This window comes from Anarrhichthys ocellatus, unplaced genomic scaffold, assembly GCF_004355925.1.
Source record: "Anarrhichthys ocellatus isolate YVR2014 unplaced genomic scaffold, GSC_Weel_1.0 scaffold11, whole genome shotgun sequence".
Lineage (NCBI taxonomy): Eukaryota > Metazoa > Chordata > Actinopteri > Perciformes > Anarhichadidae > Anarrhichthys > Anarrhichthys ocellatus.
Window position 1 is genome coordinate 3,044,254 of NW_022280041.1, and position 17,741 is coordinate 3,061,994.

At 46.9% G+C, this 17,741-nt stretch overlaps 1 protein-coding gene across 13 annotated transcripts; it reads left to right on the forward strand.

The window, feature by feature from the left end:
- Nucleotides 1-579: 579 nt before the first annotated feature.
- On the forward strand, nucleotides 580-17,736 carry arhgef11 (Rho guanine nucleotide exchange factor (GEF) 11). Of its 13 annotated transcripts, none has more exons than XM_031851086.1 (42): nucleotides 580-1,868; nucleotides 3,840-3,854; nucleotides 4,159-4,250; nucleotides 4,347-4,451; nucleotides 4,538-4,587; nucleotides 4,698-4,755; nucleotides 4,853-5,052; nucleotides 5,167-5,238; nucleotides 5,402-5,509; nucleotides 5,767-5,815; nucleotides 5,959-5,996; nucleotides 6,110-6,202; nucleotides 6,649-6,708; nucleotides 6,859-6,963; nucleotides 7,079-7,177; nucleotides 7,298-7,340; nucleotides 7,444-7,540; nucleotides 7,636-7,758; nucleotides 8,271-8,294; nucleotides 8,491-8,617; nucleotides 8,962-9,055; nucleotides 9,478-9,507; nucleotides 9,674-9,827; nucleotides 9,949-10,155; nucleotides 10,369-10,416; nucleotides 10,647-10,795; nucleotides 10,940-11,080; nucleotides 11,462-11,538; nucleotides 11,653-11,778; nucleotides 11,878-11,995; nucleotides 12,083-12,231; nucleotides 12,334-12,409; nucleotides 12,516-12,698; nucleotides 12,790-12,871; nucleotides 12,970-13,050; nucleotides 13,185-13,240; nucleotides 13,331-13,483; nucleotides 13,772-14,011; nucleotides 14,337-14,438; nucleotides 14,581-14,888; nucleotides 15,001-15,133; nucleotides 15,231-17,736. In XM_031851086.1, the coding sequence occupies exons 1-42, from the start codon at nucleotides 1,834-1,836 to the stop codon at nucleotides 15,278-15,280; spliced, it is 4,350 nt and encodes a 1,449-aa protein (XP_031706946.1). In that variant the 5' UTR covers nucleotides 580-1,833; the 3' UTR covers nucleotides 15,281-17,736. The 13 variants fall into 13 exon arrangements, with proteins under 13 accessions (XP_031706946.1, XP_031706947.1, XP_031706950.1 ...); XM_031851087.1 differs by having other exon boundaries at nucleotides 9,677-9,827; XM_031851090.1 differs by having other exon boundaries at nucleotides 9,692-9,827.
- Nucleotides 17,737-17,741: the final 5 nt, after the last annotated feature.

Below are 17,741 nucleotides of genomic sequence, written 5' to 3' on the forward strand. Positions count from 1 at the left end.
CATACAAAGTAGCATTGCAAAGCGTTAATTGCAGTAAATAAATAATGCAATAAATATGTTGTGGTTGCTTTGTGGTTAAATTATATTCTGCCATTTGAAGATGGTTGAATTTTTTGCTGAAAAATAAAAATAAAATATTTTTGGGTTACTGGCCCCTAACCTCATGTTTGGAGGGTTTTTTATAGTTCAAAACGTTATTATATTGATGATGATATTGTCTAACGAGAATAAGACTCATATAAAAGGTACATAAACCATATTATATTTTAACAGTGTTTGATGCACAACATAAACAAGGATTACTTGAGTAGTCTGAATATTTTGCCATATTTGGTAACATTTAAAAACAGATACCAGACTTTGTCTTTTATAAACAATTATACATTGCTAGTTATCCATCGTGCGCTCCTCATACATTTTGTGTAATGTATTTATTTTTATGATAAATGTATTTCCTGCTGCAGAAGCCAAGGATCCACAACAACCAGTGGCATCGGCACTGCGGTGGAGCAAACCGCGTGCAGTACCACAGTCCATCCAGACGAGGGCGCCGTTGTGCTCCGTTTGAACGTGTGATCTTTGAGAACATGGTGGTGTATCAGCAGCCAGTCAAGACAGCAGGATAACAACACAGCAGAGATCACTATTTACAAGAACTGGGCTTTTTAAAAAGGCAGCAGATGCATGCAACGATAACTTCCGAGTCTTCTGGCACACCACGAGAGAGAGAAGCAGACCCGGATTGTACCACTGTGACTTGTTTTGGGGGGTTAAACAAAAAAAACCTGAGCTTTACTGGAATCGTACTGCCTTCTAGCTAGCTGGCTAACATGCAGCTTTAGTGTTTGGATTTGCAGGAAAACGGGACATATCGAGCTGGAATTTGCATGGACGCCCACTATCTCGACCACTTCAACATCCATCTGTCCGCATGCAGCTAGAGTCATGCCGGCGTCTCGTCTTGCAGACGTAGCTGGTTAGCTTAGCTACCCTCCGAGGGGGACCGACTCCTTGACGCGTATGAGAGCCGAACCCACGGCGCTTTCGGTCGGCCTGAGGACCAACGCGATGCCGCGGGTTGAACGCGGCCCTTCCGTAGAACTAACCTCAGGAAGCTAACGCTAGCTGGATATATAGCAGGCCCGCTTTCAGATGGTCGTTCTCACCCACTTAAATCAGCTAATTAGGCAAGTCACAAGATAGATACGTGCGACATTAAAGCTTAACTTGTATGGGATTATTCAGCCAACCACAGCTGGTCAAAGCCACACATGTAAACAAGTCTAAGCGTTTGTTTAGTCCTATATCATTCGCAAAGGTGTCAATCCATATCAATCAAGATAATGCTGCGAGAGTTGCACTTGCATTGAACTTTACCAGCCTACAGTTGGCTTTACTCGGACACTGAAATGCATGGGAGTTGTTGACCCTCCTGCAGCATAGCGAGACATATCAGCCATTCATTCATGATTGATGACCTTTGAGGGAGCAGACTGAGCCACTTGCATCAAGCCACCAGCAGTCTTTTCTTATTGTATTTATTTTGAACCACTAATGGGATACTGAGGAGATTTGAGAGTTCGTTTTGGCAGCATTTTATTCTTTTAAATCCTGCTGACTCGCCTAACTGGAACCACTGGTGGTGGTTTTGGATGGGAACATGAGGAGCACTCATCTGTCCCAGTAGCTTGAAGATCTGATCAAAGCACAACAGAGAGCTCCATTGTGTGGACTGCAAACTGAAGAGGAAAGAGGTGATGATGATGATGATGATGATAAAGGAGGCCCAGTGACAGTGTCGATCTGCAGAGGAGTGTCTCACAGGCTGCAGACATGAGTCTCCGCCAACCCACCTCTACACTCGACAGGTACGAGCCTCGCACGCAAACACTTCATGTGATTAAGGATACACCTTGAAATGCACTGCTCCCTGATCAGCCTTTTGACATGTCTTTATCCGGTTGAGGTCCAGTGTGGCCTCTGGAAAAACTAGTCAGACAGGCTGTGTGATAAACGATAAAGAGTGCAAAAGTACTGTGTGCATAACATCAGCTGCATACTGAGAAACATTAAACCATTTGTTTATGTTCTAATAACCATTTCACAAATGATAAAAAAAAAGCTATTTATTTGTACGTTGTTAATAAAGTTTGTTGACGGAACGAAGAAAAAAAAGGCGGAACTCGACAGCAATAACACAGCGCAGAACCCGGACGATTTATAGCGCCCACACGCTGGAGTTATTCGATATCAAGAAAGGCAAAAATGTTAAGGGTGTCTGTTGGATTTAATATCTTAAAACGTAACGTTAGTATTGTGTGTATACTTTAGTTTGTTAGCCGACCAACTCACCCTGAAGAGAACAGAACTTAGAGAACACACCAAAACTGTTAACCAGTCAATTTAAGTGTTTATTTTACCCAAATACTATATTTAGAAAGAGAAATGAAGTTTGGTACAGACATACTTATAATTTTAACAAGACACGTTTTTTAGATCACATGAAAAAACACTTTTTTGATAGTCAAAAAAACGTTTATCAAATATTTCCCTCATGTTTTTGCATATCTTTGATATTCAACATGTCAAATACACTAAGTGCTTCATTGTGCTCCTTGTAGTTTCTGAGATACAGACATTTTCTTATCATCCTGTATTTAGTCTTTGGGCATAAGGGACTACTGTTTTGTTTACTAAAATATACTGGTGTGTATTACAGAAACAGTCGACCCATAATGCGGAGAGGCAAGATATAATATTTTGTCAGCCAATAGGATTTGGGCTTATGTAAGCGCATTTCTACCAAATTAAACCAAACATTTCAGTCACAGGCAATGATAGGTGAGAGAGAAGACAGTTACAGGCCTCCAAAATAATGCATTTACCTTTCATCATGACCAGTTAGGTTAACTCCCAGTTATATTAATCTGAATTGAGTCATAAGGATTACCGCCTCTTGTGTTTTAAGCCAGTTTCAGTGTCTATTTGTTGAATGTCACGCGTGACTCTGCTCTGTTTAACCGAGCCGCTGCTGAAACCTGATGCTCTTGTGTTTCATCTTGTCAATCACCACCACACTCACCTTGTCGCCCTGCACTGTGCTTCTGTGATTGTCTGTCCGACGCATCGTTGTCTTGATCATGTGTCTTTCCTGTTTCTCCTGCTGTCAACTGTTTTCCTGTGTGTGTGTGTGTGTGTGTGTGTGTGTGTTGTGCACGTCCCTACCCCCTGTGTTTGTGTGTGTGTCATGTGACAGCAGGGCAGCCAATAAGAAAAACGCCCACCCGTTCAGGTAGGACAGCTGTGGCAGCATATTTCTCAGTGGCTGCTCGTGTTATTTCAGGTTAATAAACCTCACTAAAGGGATAATGATGTAGGGATAATTCTGCCATATTGGCCGGGCTTCTGTTCTGTTTTAGATCACTTGTCAGGGTTAAAGTATTGTAAAGCTTAAAGCAGACACAGATGAGGAAGATGGACCGTGATACATCAACAAAGACACCACAGACAAGGAAGCTATGCCAGAGTCTCACTCAGCATCTCATGCCAGACATCAAAGCAGAGTGCCGCTTGACCAGTCGACCTCTGGAATAATACCAAATCACCGAAGTGCTTACACTGTGTGCCCTTGTTCCAATCACCCTGAAGTAAATATATTCCTGGAAGTCCAGGCTCAGTGTTTACAATCTGTACGAGTATGACGGGCGTGGGGATAATGTGAAGCTCTTGCTCAGTTTGTCCTGTTCATTAAAGATTGGTCTTCATGCTGGATTTATTCTCTCTCTTTTCCCCCTTTTTATCTGCCTTTTTCCTTCCTTTCTGTCATGCGTCGCTTTCAGCCCTTTTGCTGCTTGGTGAGTTTTCCCTTTGACTCCTTTCTTGTTGCTTCTAATGCATTTTAGACACACACACACACACACACACATCTCACCATGTGCTCGAAGCCTCTGAATCCTCTGCCTCCTCACATCCTCCTCTCCTCTTTCTCTTTGACATGTTGCATAACTTTGTATTAATCTCGATCCTCCCTCTCGTCACGTATTCCCTTCAGATCTCCCCCTCCCTCAGTGCAACCAACACCCTCGGAGCATCTTCTAAATCATTACCATACTTTATTGTTTCATGCTAAGCCTCCTTTCTCTCGTCTCTCAAACCCAGGCTCAGCAGTCTGACCATCGGGGACTCGGAGCGCAAATCCTCTGCCACCCAGCAGAGGGAGCCAATGGTGGACATCCACGCTGAGAGTACGGGTAACAGCGACTTCCCACGCCGGTGGATTTTTTTTTTCCTCCCCATATCTAAATATCATTTAACATCTCCCTCAACATCCTCCTGTCCTCTTCCAGGTACCGGTCTTGTCCAGAGATGTGTGGTCGTGCAGAAGGACCAGCTCGGCTTCGGCTTCACCGTATGTGGAGAGAGAGTCAAGCTGGTGCAGAATGTCCGACCAGGTGAGACACGTGCACACAACGTGAGTTAAAGTTGTGTCTTCTCACTCTACAAGCACTTCACGGTGTGCCCGTACTCGTCTTTACAGGTGGAGCAGCAGTCAAGGCCGGGGTGCAGGAAGGGGACCGAATCATAAAGGTTTTTACTGCTTTACATCACAGACACCGAATCTGAAATGTGCTGGTTTCTTCCTGTTTTTAGTGTTGCTGATTGTCCTCTTCTCCGTGTTCTCTCTCTCTCTCTCTCAGGTGAACGGCTCGCTGGTGTCCTCCATGTCCCACCAGGAGGTTGTAAAGCTCATCAAATGTGAGTTTGACACAAGTGTGATTGTGTTTTCGGTAAATTTCGGTATTTATCTGATTCCATTACGGCTATTTATTTTATTTTATTTATCGTCCCATAGCGGGTCCGTACGCTGCTCTGACACTACAAGGACCGCCCCCTTTCGCCTCCTCCTTGCCCCTAGAGCCCCTCCCCACTGACCTCACACCCAATCAGAGGACGTCTCTGGGTGGGGAGGCTCCGCCCCCTCCACCTCCACCGCTGCCGTCTGGACTGAGCAGCACCCCTTCCCAAAGAATCACTGGACCCAAACCACTGCAGGTGAATGAAATGATGTCACTTTACAGCCGGCATCATCTTGTCAACAAAAAGTTAAGATTGACAATATGAAGCGAAGATCACGGTAATATACAATGTTGTAAATGTGTCTTTTAGGACCCAGAAGTACAGAAACATGCCACTCAGATACTCAGGAAAATGCTGGAGCAGGAAGAAGCTGAACTGCAGGTACACACACACACACACGCACGCACACACACGCTGTCCCAGTTCAGTTCTGATCTCTGACTGCATCCTCCTGCATCCTCATGTAGACGTAACCCCTTGTTGCATCGTGCTAGTTGCATAAATAGTTAAAAGCTAAAATCTGCTGTTGATAACCACGTAACAGGGGTTGATGGAGGAGCAGTTGAGGAACCCGTCGCCGTCGCTGGGTGAGCGGATTGAAAGTGCCAAGAGGAGAGCTCACCAAGTCCGCTTCAAGATTCAGCAAGATCAGGTGAGGAGACACGACATGTTTTTATCTGTTCACTGAAAACCCCTCTCGATATGTTTTTTGTTTTTGCCCCCATGGAGCGTGGGAAATAGTATTGTGATTTGCAAAAAAATGTTTAAGCGCATCACGTCAGACACCAGGCGAAAAACGGTAGAAGAGCGCATATTCAAATTCACTGATCAAGTCATTTGGAAGTCAAATCAAAAATGATCTGAGGACCTTCTCACAAAATCAACTGAGGCTTTATTCTGCTTCTCCAGGAGGGAACGCGATCAGAATGTACCACAAGCTACGTCCAAGCAGGAGAAGGTTTGCTTCTCTTCATCTTTTACCTTTTTAATGAAATATCTCCGCTACAGACGAGATGAAATAGATGGAGATCTGATTCATAGTGTTAAAGTCATTACAATCAAGGTGAGAGTGGTTTGAAGCTGCTGTGTGCTCTTTGGCAGGTCGGCTATCGATGGACTCAAGCGAAGGAGACATGGAGGTAGGCTGCACAGCTTTGTCCTTTCATAAACCGGTGAGATCGTATGTGTGTGATTGTGTATGTGATGGTCCCACTCATCCCGTCCCCCTCGTGCTCCCTCCCTCCCTCCCCAGGCCCTTGAGAGTCCCCACTCCTCTCCCTCATTCTCCTTCAGGACCCCACACCACCGACGGCAGAACTCCGACACACACACCCTGTCTGATTCGGTGAGAAGGACACACACACACACACACACTTGCATTCACTCTGAGATAGACGCTCCTGGCAGTGATGAGGTCCTCACATGCAGCACAAAGTACTAGAACTGTTCACCGTGTCATTCTGAAAAAACAAAATGATCCCCCTACTTTGAGATGCAGCGCTGTTCTGTCCTCTTCGTCTGTTCCTCTCCATCTCTCTCACCGTGACTTGCATAGCTGTTTAAAATGTACGAGACGAGCGGCTGAGACTGAGAAGATCATTTATCACCACTACCTTCAAGTCCCCCCCCCCCCACACTGAGCCCTGCATGCGCAGCATATGGATGAAAATGGCAGATGTGCTTGTCAGTGTCCTCGAGCGTGTGACTGAGTGCCTTCCTGTCTCTTGAATTCTGCGTGTGTGTGTGTGTGTGTGTGTGTGTGTGTGTGTGTGCGCGCTTCGCTGCTCAAAGGGCGGAAAGGCTCAGATCATCGGCCCGGAGGAAGAAGATGACGGCTATGCATTCAACGAGGTGAGAAGAACGTTCGGTTTGACTCAAAATCCATCGGCTTCGATGGGATGCTTTCTGTTGCCACCTCTGCATTTTCCTTCTTCCATCTTGTGTTCCCTCCATCTACACAATCATTCATGTATTTTTTTTCTTCCTCTGTCTGTCTGTCAGATGGACGGTCCGTTCCAGGACATCGAGTTGCTGAAGTCCCGCCCGGCACACATGGCGGTGTTCATGAGATACGTCTTCACCCAGCTTCTGGACCCCAACCCTCTGGTCAGTCGACGTTGTATTTAAACAAATGTAATGAAACAAAGTGTTGGAAATTAAGTATTTTTGGATGACATTTCTATGATGCCATTGTATGTACGTACGTGTGTGTCCATAACAGCTGTTCTACCTGTCGGTGGAGGCCTACCTGAGCTCCAGCCCTAAAGACGCCCGCGCACTTGCACCTCAGATCTGCTCCCATTTCCTGGACCCGGACGCAGTGAGTACCGACTCGTCTCAATGATTTAATACTTGTATTCCTTAACTGCTGGAGTACTACGTATACCTTGCATCATGTTCAAATTTACAAGAAGAAATGTTTCTTTTTTTCCCCCCGTAGCCTCTGAAAATCAAAGTACGAGAGGAGTATCTCTCAGATATAGGTAAGAAGACCTTTTTGAAGATTTGTTTTGCATTTGTATTTATGCCGCATCATGGCTGTTATAACGGTAGCTTGTGAGGAACGTAATGGTGTCTCCGTTTCAGAGGGTCGCCTTCATGCCCAGGAGGACATCAGAGGACCTCTGTCTGAGCTGCAGCAGCAGGTGCTGCCGGACATCCAAGACCAGATCCAGGACTACAGGTACACCGCAGCTCAAGACTGATAGCAGTTAAGATGAATAACGACCTATTTCAAGAGCTCGTATTAATCCGTGAAGCTTGTGTTTTTTTTCGAAGGAACAAGCAGATGATGGGTCTCGGCTCTTTGTTCGGAGAAGAAGACCTGCTGCCGCTGGATGGAGACCCGGTGAAAGAGAGACAGGTGGTGGACAAACAGGTCACCATCCTCTGGGAAATACTGTGAGTCTCTCCGACTGATGCGGTCCAAATCACCTTCATCTGCGTCATGCCAAACGAATGAGAGTTTAGTTTTCCTTTGGAATTTATTCACATATTTTTACTCTTATGCCATAAGATGAACCATAACTTGGTTTACTTCAACATGTGGCTGCAATCATGAAGTGATTAACCTACACACACACACACACACTCAAGACTGTTGAACCAGGTTTGCCTAGCAACAGGGTCAGATGTTTGGGGCCCAATAAAATAGTTATTACAAAGCGACAGAAGGCTATCATAACAAAGGTCATTACCACAGCGGCAAAACCTGGAAACCACATGACATTTACACACACACACACATTCCCATCACATGACTGCAGCACCGCCGTGTGTCTCTTACACCTTTTCCTTTGCACCTGGATGAACTGGATTTAGCTTCGAGGAATTAAACTGGATATCTCTCAGAAAGCCTGTTGCTTGTTGTGGGGCGAGTTAACAGCCTTTTTATGTCTCTCTTTCTGCTCCAGATCGAAGCATGAAGAGGACAGGAGGTAAACAATGTGTCTCGTCTGTTGCAGTGAAATGTCATTTATCAGCAGTCTTGTTTGAGAGATCTGCTTCTTTCTTTGTTAACATCTTGCCTCTGTTTGTTTTCCCTTGTGGTCTATTCTCCTCACGTTTGCCCCCCCCTACATCTGTCCTCTCTCTCTCTCTCTCTCCCCCTCCCTCCCTCCCTCCCTCCCTCAGCTCACCTCTGGCGTCGGCCGTGCACCTGTACCTGCGTCATTCGGGTATCAAGCTCAGAGACTCCAAGGTCTTCCCTGGTCTGAGCACAGAGAAGGAGAAGTGGCTCGCCTTCTTAAAGACGAAAAAGGTAAAATGGCAGTTGCAGCAATAACGTTGTCTAATGGTATGTTGAATTTTCACTGTGGTACTGTATTTACACACCTAGATCTCACCCGTAGGAGTCTGGAAACCCAGCCTGACTTCTGGGTTCACTGTGTTTTTCACTGTGTACCGTTTTCCCACCAAAATTTGCGCATATTTGCTATAAATAGGCTAAAGATAAACATTGTAACGTGGCTTTAGCGTGAGAACATCACAGGAGCGTGGCTGTTTCTGAAATGCTTGAACTGTATCCAATGACTTGTGCTTTTCTACATTCCAACCTTCCCTCTATGATTATGTGACATGACTTTGTGGTTCCTCTCTCCACAGCTGAGTGGCACCAAGAAAGAGAAAGATGGAGAGGATAAAAAGAGAAATCCCATCCTGAAGTACATCGGCAAACCCCGGTCCACTTCCCAGTCCAGTAAATACAAACACACACACACACACACACACACACAGAGTAAATGATGACTCGTGTCAGTGGCTTTATTTAGGCAAATATCCTTAAATCAAGCCACCGATCGCTCTATTAATCTATTATTGTAACCTGACATTTAAACCCAGCTCACTGTCGAAATACTTACATTTATAGTACATTGAGTACATTGTCAGTATTTAAAATACAATTATCAGTCTGTGAGTAGTCATCATCAGTTGACAGTATTACACTAGCACACCAGATGAGAAGCGCACACACATGTGATGTCAGACCATATTGATTTATTTCTGTCCTCTGTTTGTCCTATTATTGTTTTTGCAGGTTTATTCATTGATTTATGGATTTTTTTATTTGTGTCTTGTTCTGATTTCCCCGTTTCTTTGTGTTTCATTTTGTTTTTGTAGCATTCCATGTCCCGTTGTCTCCCACCGAAGGTATATGTTTTATCATTGCACTTTTGTTTTTTCACAATTTTGATTTCCAACAAACGTACCCAGCTGAGTTGTTATTCATGGTTGTATGTAGTTTGTGTGCCACCTCACTGTAGACACGTTTCTGCTGGTTTGTTTGTGTACTATTTAACTGCACTGTACACTTAAGCAGTGCCCGTGTCTGCAGTCCGTCCTGGCAGTGTGAGAAACATCATTCAGCAGTTTGAGAATCACACGGAGACGGGGGAGGAGGAGGAGGGAGGAGACGCTGCCGACCCGCAGAGGCTCTCCTCCAGCAGCCTGGGGGAGGACAGCATGGACAGGTAGCTCTCTTAAACCACATCATCGGCTCTAGTTTGTATTCAGCGCCGGCTCATGTGGCCGGTGAAGCACCTGGAAAGGGTTCGGTAATGCCGTGTGTTTTCTCCACGCTCTCTCTCGCAGCCCTACGGTCTCAGTGCGTCTGGCACGCAGCGAGTCGTTGAAGGCTCAGGGAGAAGGCCGGCGGCGGGGCGTTGTCTCTGGGACAGAGTCCGTCCCTCGCTCTCGTAGCGACGTGGACATGGAGGACTGCGGGGAGGAGCGGGAGGGGCCGGGCCTCAGGCTGCTGCAGCACAGCACCTCGTCGTCCGCATCCAGCAGCTCCGCACGGTAAAGAGCCACGAAGCCCGAACGTCATCTCAAATTTCTTTGAGAGATTCTCTTTGCATCCTTCAGACAGCTATGAATAAGAATAGAAATAATAACATGAGCTTCCAAGATTAAGACCGCACCCCTTTGACTCAAACACCCGGGACGTGCCCCCCATGGAAGCGTAGGTTTTCACCTCATGCCATCTCTCTCTCCACTCTCTCTCAAACTCAGGTCTCTAGAGAACCCTACACCCCCATACACCCCTCGGTCTAGGCGCAGGTGAGTTTCAATGTCATCCCCCATAGATGATCAGTGATTGTCTGGCAGGGAATGAGAAATAAAGATGGCTGACTTCTCTCCCACACGCACAACTCTTGAAGATGAAATAGTTTGGTTCACAAGAAAGAAATGATCGAGTCTCCCCATAAAGATTTGTTTTGTAACGGCTACGTTAGTGTATTTAAGAAAGGTTTGTCTTCTGTTCGTCTGTCCATCCCGTGACTCTGCAGGAGTGTGGACTCGCCGCTGGCCCTGCTGCCGGACGCTGCGGCGCTGGAGGAGGAGGTGTCCGACGGTCAGAACTGGCAGGACACGGTTCCTCCTCAGCTGCTCGCCACGCTCAGTCCGAGGGAGGTGGAGAGACAGGCCGTCATATACGGTACGAGTCAAATACAACACGCACGTTAACAGCTGATATATATTTTATTTGATTGTGACTTGCCAGAAATCCCAGTTTTGAGAACTCCTTGATACTGATGTTGATAACCCTCTCTGCTGGCGTCCCTCTTCTCTGCATCTTCAGAGCTCTTCACCACCGAAGCGTCCCACCTGCGGACCTTAAGGGTCCTGGACCAGGTCTTCTTCCAGAAGATGAGGTCTGTGCTGAACTCCGATGAGCTGGCCTGCATCTTCCCCAACCTGCCCCAAGTCTATGAACTCCACGGTCAGTCTGTGTAAATGAAAATGTGCACGAGTCGCACTCAACTGAGAAACAAAACTTAAAGAAGAGTAAGCATTTAAAGGTAGAACTTGCCTGTCCTCTTGTAAGAGTGTCACTGCTTTCTGCTTCTTCTGTTTGCACGTTAAAGTGAGTTGTGATTTGAGTCAACATGTAGTTAGGGCTGCGTGTTTGCCAGGTAAATAATAATAAGTGAAGCAAATACCAAGCAAAGGTTGTGACTGTAATCTCAGCCTGCAGCTCTACTGAGTCAATATGTACTCTGGGCTTTAATTAAGAGCCAACATGAAAGGAAATGGTGTGATATTAATGCCAAAGTAGATGACAATTTCAACTCTTAGTGTTGCATCTCTCTCTTATTTGCAGCAAGTCTGTGCGAGGAGATGAAGAAGCGACGGGAAACTCCCATCGTTCAGGACATCGGGGACGTTATGCTGGCCAGGGTGAGTGAAATAATCCCTGATGTCAGTTCCATCTCCTCATTTCTCCTGTGATGTGAAAGGTGTTTGTGTGCAGTGTAGTTATTAGTATGTTGACGGCGGGGGGTGTGTTTCCAGTTTGAGGACGCAGCCGGAGACGAGTTTCAGGAGCAAGCGTCGCAGCTGTGCAGCCAGCAGTCTCAGGCTCAGGAGCTCATCAAGAACAAACAGCGCAAAGACCCTCGCTTCGCTCACATTATCCAGGTACACACACACACACACACACACACCTTTATACCCGTGCAGCCTTTATACCCGTGCAGCCTCGTGCTTTACGTGCTCGCGTGCTTCCCATTTGTTCAGGAGTGTGAAGCGAGTCCTCACTGTCGAAGGCTGCAGCTCAAAGACCTGCTGGTGTCCGAGATGCAGAGACTCACCAAGTACCCGCTGCTGCTGGACAACATCATGAAACACACGGAGGGTGAGGAATCGAGAGACCATCAACACGGGAAAACACGCCAAAACAAAGTACGATTTTTAAAACCGATGTTCTTGTTGTTCCGTTTAGCCGGTTCGTCGGACCTCCCCTCGCTTCAGCACGCCCAGGCGTGTTGCAGAGGGATACTGCAGGCCGTAAACGAGGTTGTGAGGGAAACAGAGCACCGGCAACGCCTCAGCCAATACCAACGCAGGCTGGACGCTGCCCCTCTATTCAAGGTAGTCAAATGATAAAGCTCCCTTCCTTCCTCGTTCACAGGCATGCCTCCCTTTTTGCCTGAATGTGTTTTTGTTTACTCTCCCCCCCCCCCCCCCTCACAGAGTCTAGACCTCAGCACTAAGAGAATGATCCACGAAGGTCCTCTCACGTGGAAAGTCAGCAAAGACAAGCAGATAGGTCAGTACCAGTACCTCTGTGTGGATACGTCCCGTATTGACCCGTACAGTCTCATCGGTGTGGTTTCCTGCCCCTTAATCACACAACTCTGTCTCCCCCCCATCAGAGATCCAAGCGCTGCTGCTGTCCGACTGCCTGGTCCTCCTCCAGAGGGGCCCGGACGACCGGCTGCAGCTGAGGTATCCATCCCGCTGGCTGGGTGGAGGCGGAGGAGGCAGCGGGGACAGCAAGACCTCCTTCAGTCCTCTGGTGAAGCTGTACTCTCTGCTGGTCCGCTCCGTAGCTACAGGTAAGACCCGTGTGTCACACCGATGAAAAGCCGATTGATGCTCTCCTGCGTTCTGGTGCTCAAGTGCGTAAATCTTGTGATTTCTGTCCAGACAACAAAGCCCTCTACGTCATCAGCACCACGGAGAGGCAGATCTATGAGCTGGTGGCCGGGACATCATCAGAGAAAAACACGTAAGCTCTTTTCCTTTACTTGTGTTCACCTCGGGGAAGGCTTTCCGTGCATCCGTGGTCCTCTTCAGCCTCCAGAAACATCTGTTCTTGTTTTCCAGCTGGAAGGATTTACTTGAAAAGACCATCTCCTCGGCTGGCGGTTCATCCCCTCTGATCAATCACGCTTCCACACCTATATCGTGAGTAAATCTGATGTGTGTGAATAATAAATACAGGAATGTGTCGGGGCTGCTTTGCCAGAAGGTTGCTTCAATTTCTTTTAAGACAATTTCTTTTTACACATTTATTTTCGTTGTGTTTTTATTTATTAAAGCTCCCCGAGTCTCCGCAGTGCGTCCCCAGTGTCAACTGGCAGCAATGTCTATACAGGTATTAACCACATTGTAATCATCAGCCCTGAATATATAAACTGTCTGCAAATGTATGTGATCTATATATATTTATTTTTTAATCTTCCAGATAACTCCATAACGGAGCAGTCAGACTCCATGGAGACGCATTCCTCCAGCGACGACATCGTGCTCTCGGCAAACGCAGCTACGGACCAATCGGGAGATTTCATCTGTGGCGAAGGGAAAGCAGTCGGCGTGGCGGAGTCCGCTTTACAAGACGGTGAGAAGGAATCGAACGCATCACTGCTACAAACTGTTGGATGCTAAAGCGCGAGAGCAGCGTGTAAGTGGTGCGGATGCTCCACGGGGATCTGCTCTACAAATGTAAAAATGGCCATATTTATTTATTTACGTTGTTTGGCTTTTTCGACGTCTTTACTGAAGCCAGAGAGGACATTGTGACTGGAGGAATTTAAATGTACTGTATTTTAGGAGTCAGCCAGCTGAGGAATACCAAAACAATCAAGTAAAGTATGTATTTGTGTTCGTTGTGTTCGTGCCGCCACAGTTGAAACACTCAGGCAGCTCATATTACGAGATTTGGAAGAGGACGGTTGGAGCCACGATTCAGATGACACGCCCACCAACGAGACGGCCAATGAAAGGAGCTCGTACGCCGAAAGACGGCGGCCGGAGTCTCTGGAGACTGTCCTCAACTTTAGCACCAGCGAATGGGAGGCCGAGCCTGAACTAGAGGCTCCGCCCCCGGACGCAGAGCAATCCGGCAGCGTTCAGGTCATACGGAAAGGTATCGGATCAAATGGAGAAAAAACAGCTTTCGAAAAGTTATCTTTAATTCTTCGACCGGGCCTGAGTTAATTCAACTCTCATAAAGATTTGAAACCTTTGTTTCTGGGTGTCTTTAATGGCTGCCTTCCTCTGCATGATTTCTCTGCACCCTGTGATTCATTATTTTGTTTCTTACACACTTGAATCTGCTCTTCCTCTTTTGTCTGCGTGCTCTTTCACAACAACACTCGTCACACACTTCACCACCTTCTTCTTCACTCCTTCCTTAATTCACATACAAACCCTTCCACACACACTTCTCTATCCTCTATCCTGTGCTATAGCTGTGGTTGCGGGTCCTTCTTCTTCTTCTTCTGTCCCTGATGACATCACTGCTGATGTCACCCTCCAATCATCCAAGCCGAGAGGCGAGGCCACTACGCAGGGTAAATGACGACTAAATTGGTGAAGTTCTGTAGCTTTTATCAAACAAAGACTTCTTTTTATTTACATTTTTAATATCCATCCAGACAGAAGACAGAGAATCTACTCTTTAAATGACTCACCGGCACACTCTCTGCCCTCTAGGGAACACTTTCTACCTGGTCCTGCCTACAGAGCAGGGAGAGAGCGTGACCGATGACCTCAAAGACCCTCCCGCCCCCACCGCCAGCCACTTCCCCCGGCCTCTGGAGGAGGCGACGTCGCCACAGACGCGGCCGGAGGAGGAACCGCCGGCCTGCGCTCCAGAGCCCAGCCGATTGGAGGCTGTGCAACCGGAATGGGAAGAGGAAACGGGCCAATCGCAGGCCGGGCACCAGAGCCACGTGATCAAAAACGTGGATGAGATTTTCCACACGATCGAGGGGTTGATGAGCAAGTTGCGCCAGCTTAAGGTGAGTTTGTGTTCAGGGGGTAACGAGGTGGCTGTCTGGACTGGGGAGCTTTACATTAGTCTGACGCTGATGTTCTTCTTGTTTAATGTCCTGCATCGTCACCCCTTTACAGGAAATCGAGAAGTCCCATCAACAGCTTTTAACGACCCTTAGAGAGCCTTTTGTCAATCAGGAGTCGGAGGAGCAGCAGTGTGGCTCTGCAACCGTCTCCAGGACACCAAGTCTGGATCGTGGCTCAGGAGACGGTGAGGGGCGGCTGAATCTTAAACCTTCACAAAACAATGGCTGTTTACTTTACTATTTAATATGTTCATTTGTTGTATTTCCCTTGAACCCAACCAGGCAAAGAGGGCAGTCCAGCAGAGCCCAAGATTCAGTCGACGGGATTCTGACGTCGCTGCAGAGAGGACGTGCTTGCGGTCGCTGGATCTTGATCGTTGGCATTACGGAACGCACTCGTACGTACCCACCGTCAGACTCGGGGGGGCACCTCCGCCCTGCCTCCCCCTCACCCCCCCCCCCCCTCGTCCCTGCATGCACTGGCCAGTGGAACAGAGCCCGGGAAGGACAAGTGGCTGTTTTCAGCATCAACCTCTTGACTCTCCTACCAGAGCACGAGGGAGTCCAGGACGGACTGAGGAAAGAGTGTGAAGGAACAAAACAAAATAAGGCAGAAGACAAGTTGACTGGTGACGAGAAAGGAAAAAGTTGGAAGAATGGAAAGTGGGGGAAAAAACATGACCCACGTTGGATATCTGTGAAGGAAAAGGAGTTGTGTATGTCTTGCTTTTAAAGAGCTGGTTGAAAGAACGGAGCAGAAAAGTGTTGAATCGTTAATTTAAGGACAAATCCGAGGGACCCATCACCCCTGCACTTTACCCACAATGCATCCCTCTGTCATGTACGTTCTCTACTGTGGACGGATCAGGGACTGGAGATGCCACTGACTTTATTTGGGGGCTGATGTTTAAGCCCCCCCCCCCCCCCCACCTCCACTGGTTGCTTTACACTGAGTTCACCTGCCACCACGGCCGAAGGACTGTGTCTATATAATTCAGGTTATTTGCACTGGGTAAGGAAATCAATATCACACACACACACACACACACATTTAACCATTTCATTCATCTCAGACCTTCACATCCCCACATTGTGGTGGGAGAGTCTCTAGAGTCGTTGGGAGCAGTTGCAGCCACACTGACGCGTCCTCAAGTCCTCATTTAAGTGACACGGAGTTCATACTTAAGTTCTGGAAACACTACTGCGCTGTTTACTACTGAAATGCTGCTTCAGAGGCGTAAAGGGATCTCAGTGGATTCACACGGCGCTTCTGATCATGTCAAGTTGTTCAGCTTTTTTTTGGGGGGGGAGATTTAGGATGCTTTGGGGGAAAAGCTCAGGGCAGGCTATGTTGACGACAACTGTGAGGAAAGGAGACAAACACGCAGTCGAACTTTAGAAACTTGAATATTCGCTGAAAACCCCGTTTGTAACTCAGCTAATGATTGGACTGTGCACCCTCCAAACCTCTCTCCAGTGTATTGTGTGTGTACGTACCGCGGTACATACTGTGAACCAGCAACTTCTCCCTCCTCCCAGTGTCGGAAAGACCCTCTGCACAGAACAACTTGAGAAAATCAAAAGCTTAATAAAATAACTTGTTGTAAACCCATACACATGCTGCTGTACATGCAACTGTTCGATGAAGCAAAAATGTATCTAATTGAATAGTTTGACAATTTGGGAAATACACTTATTTGCAAAGATCAATACCACTTATGTACAGTAAAAATGAAGCTAGAAGCTGCTTAGCTTAGCTTAGTGACTGGAAACAGGGGAAATAACTAGCCCGGCTCTGTCCAACTGTATCAACATCTACATACCAGCGTCTCTGAAGCTCATGTTAACATGTTCTATCTCATTAGCTCCTGGAGTCTCTGTATGTTTCTCCGCCTGAACGTAATTAGTGAACTTAAGAGGTGCTCGTCGGTGGATTTTAGAACCTTAAAACGGGGCCACGCTCGCTGTTTTCCCGCCTTTGTTTCCAGTCTTTGCGCTAAGCTAACTGGCTGCTGCACGGTACTCAACACGCAGACACAAGAGTGGTATTGATCTCATCCAACAGCAACAAAATGTCTAACTATTTTTGGATCATATGTAGGAGAGATTTAACGTCCTTGACGTTCAGAGAGGTTTTTGAACGCCTTGGTTGAGGCTCGTGTAACCAGCAAAGACTGACACTAAAGCCAAGTGCTTTTTTTTCGGCATTTATCTTGGACTAATTCTACCAAAACACTAGACAGACAATACACATTATCTTATCAAGCTGGGAGGAAACCCGCTGGACTGGATTTTATTTGAGCTGGTTTCAAATACTAACTGACGAGCGCTTTAGTGAGTTTACCCGGACGAACCTGACAAAACACTACCGACCTGAACAAACCAGACGCCAAGTACATTTACACACCACCAGCCAGACGACACTATTCATGGGATATTTCACTACCTGGTGGAAGGTTTTCACTCTTTAGCCAACGAACACCGACGGAGATGAAACCTGGCTTTCACATATGAACAAAGAGAAAAAGAGTTGAAACTTAAAATGAGTGCTACTGATCGGCTCATTTTGAGGCCGCTGGCCCCGTGTGAACTTGAGGAATTTCTGCTAAAATGTTTAAATATTCTACCAAAGTGAAATATGTCTTCAGAGGTGTTTGAAGGGAACAGTTTGTTTTTTGTCTCTCGATATTTTTGGCTGCGGATTTTCAAGCATCTCAGACCAGATGTGTTTGTCCACGACATGAGAAGAGAAAGCAACATATTTCCTTTTTTGTTTTACCACACTTCCATGCC